At 45.3% G+C, this 7638-nt stretch overlaps 1 protein-coding gene across 1 annotated transcript; it reads left to right on the top strand.

Moving 5' to 3' along the window:
* Window positions 1–1924: 1924 nt before the first annotated feature.
* RPL23 (ribosomal protein L23) lies at window positions 1925–5631 on the top strand. The gene is made up of 5 exons (XM_011984713.1): window positions 1925–2066; window positions 2661–2744; window positions 3039–3167; window positions 5247–5360; window positions 5502–5631. Exons 1-5 carry the CDS (start codon window positions 2054–2056, stop codon window positions 5582–5584), a joined length of 423 nt encoding a protein of 140 aa, XP_011840103.1. The 5' UTR covers window positions 1925–2053; the 3' UTR covers window positions 5585–5631.
* Window positions 5632–7638: the final 2007 nt, after the last annotated feature.

Raw genomic sequence — 7638 nt, 5'->3', positions numbered from 1 at the left:
TCTGTCTCAAAAGAAAAAAAAAGAAAAAAGAAAACAAAAAACCTGGTAGTCAATTTACTAAAATAGTTGACTTAAGCATCTGCAGTGGCGACTGCCGCCTCAACTCCTGGCTCAATACTGATGGAAGTAACCTGCTTAACAATCTCAGAAGGACCGTGCAAGTCAAAGAGTCGCTTGCGGATTCTCACGTGGAAACGATCCCATGTCTTAGAACCTTCACCACAAAGAGTTTTTCTTGTAGTGATTCTCAAAGTCTTGGCAGACATTCGAACTGGTCCTTTCACTTTGAGATTCTTTTCCTTTGCTCCTCTGATCAAGTCAGCACACACCTACTCCAGGGATTTTATGGTGCAGCTCGTTAAAGTGACTCTAATTTGTGAACTGCCGCCTCCGCCTCCATGGGTGTTTTTCCGGTATCCTTAAAATCCATGGCTACTGCGCGGCTTCCTGACCCACTGGTTCCTGGGCGAGAGCTAACAGCGGCGAGTCGGGAGCAGGAGCGTGAGGATTGGCGATCCGCAACACCTACGACGGCGTCTTTCTCAAAGAGCTATTTATATATATATTTTTTGAGACGGAGTCTAGCTCTGTCGCCCAGGTTGGAGTGCAGTAGAGCGATCTCGGCTCCCTGCCACCTCCGCCTCCCGGGTTCCAGCGATTCTCCTGCCTCAGCCTCCCGAGTAGCTGTAGCTGGGATTACAGGCGCGTGCCACCACGCTCAGCTAATTTTTGTATTTTTAGTAGAGACGGGGTTTCACTGTGTTGACCAGGCTGGTCTCGATCTCCTGACCTCGTGATCCACACGCCTCGGCCTCCCAAAGTGCTGGGATTACAAGCGTGAGCCACCAGGCCCCGCCACTATTTGTATTTTACACTTGATCTTGGCCAAAAGGCCAAGAAGCGATACTATTTATATTTTTATAATACTTATCCCCATCTAACATGCTACATACTGCAATTATTTATTATATCTTTTGTTTAGTGTCTAATATCCTCCTCCACCTGCACCCCAGCAGAATGTAAGCTCCATAAGGACAACAATATTGATCTATTTTGTTGTCTGATGTAATCCGCTGTACGCCCTGGACAGAACCTGCTACAAAGTAGGAGCTCAATAAGTATTTGAATGAATGTATCGTGGCACGGGAAGAACCCAGAAGAAAGGGGCGGCTGAAGCTGTGAAAGGAGCAAGTGGCCTGGCGCGGGGGCTCACGCCTGCAATCCCAGCACTTTGAGAGGCCAAGGCGGGCAGATCACTTGAGGTTAGAAATTCGAGACCAGCCTGGCCAACATGGCGAAACCCCATTTCTACTAAAAATACAAAAATTAGCCCAGCGTTGTGGTGGGCGCCTGTGGTCTCAGCTACTCTGAGGCTGAGACAGAGAACTGCTTGAACCCGGGAGACGGAGGTTGCAGCGAGCTGAGAGCGCGCCACTATACTCCAGCCTGGGCAAGAGCGAGACTCCGTCTCAAAAAAAAAACAACAACAACAAAAAAACCAACTGTGTGTGTGTGTGGGGGGGGGGGCGGGTCAATAAACAGAGCAATACTGTATATGTAAAATACAGAATGGTATGGTACCAAGAACACATAGATGGAATGATCTGTAGCACTTCTCAATTGTATTACATTCAACGAAACCGTTTAGAGCTGGTTCTCCCCCCTCCCCCACTGTCTTTGTTTCTTTGGGAACCCCCACACGGCACAAACCGTGTTTTAATTCCTATTCTCTAGTGTGCAGGTAAGTGCCTGGCACGTATTAAGTTGTCAAAAGAGGTCGTGAGCAAGTTAACAAATCACTGCTTCCATGTCCCTAACTACTTTTAAGCTCCTGGAGAAGAGATTTCCTATCTCTTGCGCTTCTACTTCAACGCCCACTTCAGAGAGGGCTCAAAGTAACGTCGTGAACTTAATACGCAATAAAGCAGCGCCCAGAGGCGGAAGAGGCAGAGTTTTAAGCTCCGGCCACGTGACGAAGGTGGGCGGGGCGTCAAAGTTCATATCCCAGCGTCCTTTGAATCTACTTCCTTTTTTCTTCTTTCCGGCGTTCAAGATGTCGAAGCGAGGTGAGGTTTTGCTTCTGGAGGATCCTCCACCATCTGTCGTGCAGTGGCTGGCGGATTCGTCAGGAGCGGTGGCCCTAGGCAGCTGGGGCGCTTTGCTCTCCTTCAGGCCGGAGAGGGAGAGCCAGGCCATCGCAAGAGCACTGCCAGGGCCCTCGAAAGTGGCAGTGGGGTGCTGGAGAGTTGACATAGCAGGATCCCGACATGAATATAGTCTGGATCCCGCGAGATCGCTCTGCGAATAGGGCTATCGTATTGGGGTTGAAGTTAGACTGGATTAGGCCCTGGTTTGCGCGACGTCTGCGGTCTTATGCTTTGCAGGAGCAGTTGCGTTTTGCGAAAGTTGGAACAAGGGCTGAGTCGTCTAGGTTCCTTAATTTCGATGTCAGAGTGGTAATAGTGAGAAATAGGCTACTTTCCGTGAGAATCGGGTGGCACACGGGGAGGGCATAAGTAAAATCCGAGCGAGCTAATCTATAGCATACCGTCTGTCAAAGTATATGCGGTGAATTACAGTTTAAGAGTAAAAGGGGGAACTGCGAACCATGTCTAGATAGTGATCTCTTTATCCTGTTTACCTTCCCTTTATATCCACAGGACGTGGTGGGTCCTCTGGTGCGAAATTCCGGATTTCCTTGGGTCTTCCGGTAGGAGCTGTGATCAATTGTGCTGACAACACAGGTGAGGTCTTTGACTGCAGGTTGCTATACTCCCCCTTTTAAAAGCACTCAATGGGCCTGTGCCTAATGACCTATTGAGCCGTCAAGAAAGGGGAGAGTGAAAACATCGCTTTTGGGTGAAGTGGCAACATGTGTTGTTTGCTTCAATCGGTGGTGTGACAAGGCGTTCTTGAGGACTAACTGCTTGGGCAGTCAGTGGAGGGAGGGACTTTGGAAGTGTTTGGGAAATGTAATACTGATGGAACGGCCTGATGGGCCCTCAACATTTTTCATTTTTATTTACATTCATTTGTAGGAGCCAAAAACCTGTATATCATCTCCGTGAAGGGGATCAAGGGACGGCTGAACAGACTTCCCGCTGCTGGTGTGGGTGACATGGTGATGGCCACAGTCAAGAAAGGCAAACCAGAGCTCAGAAAAAAGGGTGAGTAAACACTGAGCCCACCTTAACACTGATAAGTAGTGGGGGGACTCTTTCCTTTATTGGAAAATGGATCAGTTTTCAAGGCCTCAAGGTTGTTTTCCATTGAGAGGCAATGTGAGATAAGTATCTTAAGTTTTTGTTCATATTATGTTAGAGGGGGGACCATCATCTTGTCATTTCCATACTTCAGATTTATTTATTTATTTATTTTTTGAGATGGGGTCTCCCTCTGTCGCTCAGCCCACACTGGAGTGCAATGGCACCATCTTGGCTGACTCCAGCCTCTGCCTCCTGGGTTCTCAAAAAAAAAAAAAAAAAAAAAAAATTAGAAAATGAAAACGAGAAGCTGCTCATTATTTTATTTTTATTTATTTATTTTTGAGATGTAATCTCACTCTGTTGCCCAGGCTGCAGTGCAGTGGCACATATCTTTCTGTTCACTGCAACCTCCACCTCCCAGGCTCAAGTGATTGCCCTGCCTCAGCCTCCCGAGGAGCTGGGATCATAGGTGTGCGCCACCACACCCAGCTAATTGCTCCTTACTTAATCTCAGGCTACCCCCTCAAAAGTTTTCCTGTCAGGTGTATGATTTAAAGGGGGAGGCCTCAAAATACTTGCAGTTTGTGTCCTGTCTGGCTTTAGAACTTCTGGTATTTGATGCATTTTAACTTTAGCTCTTGCACTTTTTTCCTGTGCCTGCCTAGTCTGTCTCTACCCTGGGATGTCTTCCTCTTCTAAAGAGTTCATGGCCATCCCTTGATTTACAAATGTGATGTTGATTTGTTAGCCATGTGTTACAGTTACTCCTATTCCTGTATCCACCCCACGATGCTCTCCAGTAGATTTTTCACCTTTGGGTTAGAAATCTTTTTTTGTTTACCATTAATAGCCACTTGAGGGCTTGGTAGCACTGTGCTTGTGATTCAGCAATTGCATGGGCTTTTTCCTCTTCTCAGAACACTTCCTGGGTCTGATTGGTGGCCCAGGGAGCTGTTAGAGAAGAGCAGAGCAAATGGCCATCACTTTGTAGATGAGATGGCAGGAGAGTGGATTGTTGGTCTCAGTCAGTGGTGGGACAGACCAGAGCTCAGAACACTTCAGTTTTAAAACAAGCTGTGAGTATCCAATTCTGTTAATGTCTTTTTTGGTCCTTGTTTCTGCTAAGTGAATACATCCCCTCCCCTTGGAACTTAATAAAAAACAAGCACAGAAATGTGCAAAAGGGCCAGGTCTATTTGTCTACTTGATGAATTTGTGAGCATTTAATGGTTTATAAGTAGAGGAGGGTCAGTAAGTATTGGCTGCCTCATGTGTGTCCCTTTGCTAACTTGGTTAGACTTACCTATTTTTTGTATAGTCTTCCTGTCATTATAAAAATTCTGTGTAAGGACCCCACGCTAGTGTCAGTGAAGATTTGAATCCAGGTGTGTCTGACTCTACAATAGTTCTTCACAAGCATTATATTTCACTGTGTAGTGATACTTGATTTTGAAAGTTGGGAAAAGCATCTTTTTCACTTTAGTACAGATGGGTGTAAAAGTTACTTATGACACTGGAAAGTAAAACATTAAAAGTAAAACATAAAGCCTGGTGTTTGGGCCCTGGAATTCCAACTGTTTTCCAGTATAAATCTGAATAGCTTGGTCTCTGCTCATTGCCAGGACTGGGAGCAGTTGGGGGTCCCAGGTCCCATTTCTACATCCCAATTCAGTGATACTGGGATCTTAATAACCCACCTGTGAGGTGAAGTTGGAAAAGGCATAGGCAAGGATAATTGTCCTCCTGAGAGTTTTACACTTGCGAGAAAATACTGGCAGCTTTGATTTTAAGATGTGAATAGATGGTTGTGGTTCATGCCTATACTCGCAGCACTTTGGGAGTAAAAAAAGAAATCTGGGCATGGTGGTGAGCACCTGTAGTCCAAGATACTGGAGAGGCTGAGGTGGGAGGATCACCTTAAAGATTGATATTTACACTGTCTCAAACACTGACAGTACATTCTGTCTAGCCGGCAACTGCTTTTGTGGTGGCGTTGCGACTTGACAGGTTAATAACTGCTGTCTTTTTTTCTTCTCTCAGTACATCCAGCAGTGGTCATTCGACAACGAAAGTCATACCGTAGAAAAGATGGCGTGTTTCTTTATTTTGAAGATAATGCAGGGGTCATAGTGAACAATAAAGGCGAGATGAAAGGTAGGAACTCAGTCTGGCTTGTTCCTTAGGTCTCTGAGGTTGGGTGGATTGTCTAGAAGTACAGGCCAAGGATCCTCTGTGTTTGATGATGTCTTAACCTGTCCCCCACATGTTTTTTTTTTGTTTTGTTTTTTAATGCAGGTTCCGCCATTACAGGACCAGTAGCAAAGGAGTGTGCAGACTTGTGGCCCCGGATTGCATCCAATGCTGGCAGCATTGCATGAATCTCCAGTATATTTGTAAAAAATAAAAATTTTAAACCCATTAAAAAGTATTTGTTTGCAGTGCTTGCCTCCCTGTTCACTTCTACACTTTTTTTTTTCCCCCCCAGAGTCTCACTCTGTCACCGAGGCTGGAGTGCAGTGGTGAGATCTTGGCTCGCTGCAACCTCCACTTCCAGGGTTCAAGTAATTCTCCTGCCTCAGCCTCCCAAGTAGCTGGGATTACAGGCACCTGCCATCATGCCTGGCTAATTTTTGTATTTTTGGTGGAGATGGGGTTTCACCATGTTGGCCAAACTGGACTCAAACTCCTGATCTCAAGTGATCTGCCCATCCCGGCCTCTACAATCTTTTTGACATGACCTGACCCCTGACCATTGCTTTTGTGAAATGGAAACACTGTGCTTTTTTTTTTTAAACAATCCTTGCTTTTTTGTGAGTTTGCAGACTTTTGGCATTTTCCAATTGCTGTATTTAATTTTGGCTTCAAAAAGTATTCGGGTTTTGAGTCCCAAAAATAATAGTAGATACTGCTTGATGACTGGCTATACAAGATAGCTTCTCCTGCAGTGAGAAAGGCATTGAAATGACGACGCTGTGGCTCGCGCCTGTAATCCCAACACTTTGGGAGGCCAAAGCAGGCGGATCATGAGGTCAGGAATTTGAGACCAGGTTGACCAACATGGTGAAACCTTCTCTACTAAAAATACAAAAGTTAGCTGGGTATTGTGGTGCACACCTGTAATCTCAGCTACTGAGAGAATTGCTGGAACCTGAGAGGTGGAGATTGCAGCGAGTGGAGATCGTGCCATTGCACTCCAGCCTGGGCGACAGGGCAAGATTCTGTTCCCCACCCCCCACAAAAAAAAAGGCATTGAAGTTAAGATAGACTGTATAGTTAGATCCTGGACACACAGGGATTTTGAGGATTGATGTTAATGGGAGCCTGTCTATATGTACATTTTAGCAGTTAACAGGTTTGGAGTAAATTTGTAAAACAACAGTAATTGCCATGTAGGTTTACTGTCATAGTGGAAGATGATTAAGTTGATGGTACGTACAGGTATTTTGTTATGAAAATGTTGTGACAAACAGGATGATTGTGTAATTTATGTTCCAAGCTCTAGTTTGAGAATGGAAGAACGTGATAAAATTTTGCCAACTGAACAGGCATAAAGCCCTGTTAATAAAGGCACTTGGTCTTAAGGTTAGCATTTGTTTCTAAACTCTGTAAGAGTTGATTTAGGTGATACCCAGTGTCTGGGAAAAATGGATACTTGTTTAGAACAATAATTTGGGGAGAAGTGGACTAACTAGGGTTTTTAGATTGAGGTTTGTGTTCGTATATCTGTATCTGCAAATACTCAGCCATAAATGTCTCTGCCTGTAAGTTAGGTATAATACAAGCTCCATTTGGTATCAAAAAGAACTACCCTTAATGTCTTATGACTAGTTTATGGAAGGTACCAGACCTAGAGAGGAGTTGTTCTAACCTAGAGCTTTTGAAAATATTTCCGGTTCATACCCTAGACCAATTATGTCAGACTGCAGAATAGGACTCAGACATCAGAATTGTGAAGCTCCCAGGAGATTTCAAGGTACACCCAAGATTGAGAACCAGTACCCTGTCTAGACTGAACCAGTCTTGGTTTTAGAAGAATTAAATCTTGGCTGGGCGCGGTAGTTCACGCCTATAATCCCAGCACTTTGGGAGGCTGAGGTGGGTGGATCATCAGGTCAGGAGATTGAGACCAGCCTGTCCAACATGTTGAAACCCCATCTCTACTAAATACAAAATTAGCCAGGTGTAGTGGTGCATGCTGTAATCCCAGCTACTTGGGAGGCTGAGGCAGGAGAATCGCTTGAACCCTGGAGGTGGAGGTTGCAGTGAGCCGAGATCCTGTGATTGCACTCCAGCCTGGGCAACAAAGAGTGAAACTCTGTCTCGGGGGAAAGGAAAAAAAAGTATTAAATCTCTAGTTTGAGAAAGTTAGACCATAACATCCCTGAGTATGGTCAATTTCAAGTCAGCTTTAGTGTGACAAGCCCCTAGGCCC

Source organism: Mandrillus leucophaeus, unplaced genomic scaffold, assembly GCF_000951045.1.
Source record: "Mandrillus leucophaeus isolate KB7577 unplaced genomic scaffold, Mleu.le_1.0 Scaffold272, whole genome shotgun sequence".
Classification (NCBI taxonomy): Eukaryota; Metazoa; Chordata; class Mammalia; order Primates; family Cercopithecidae; genus Mandrillus; species Mandrillus leucophaeus.
This window is presented reverse-complemented; position numbering and strand designations above follow the sequence as displayed.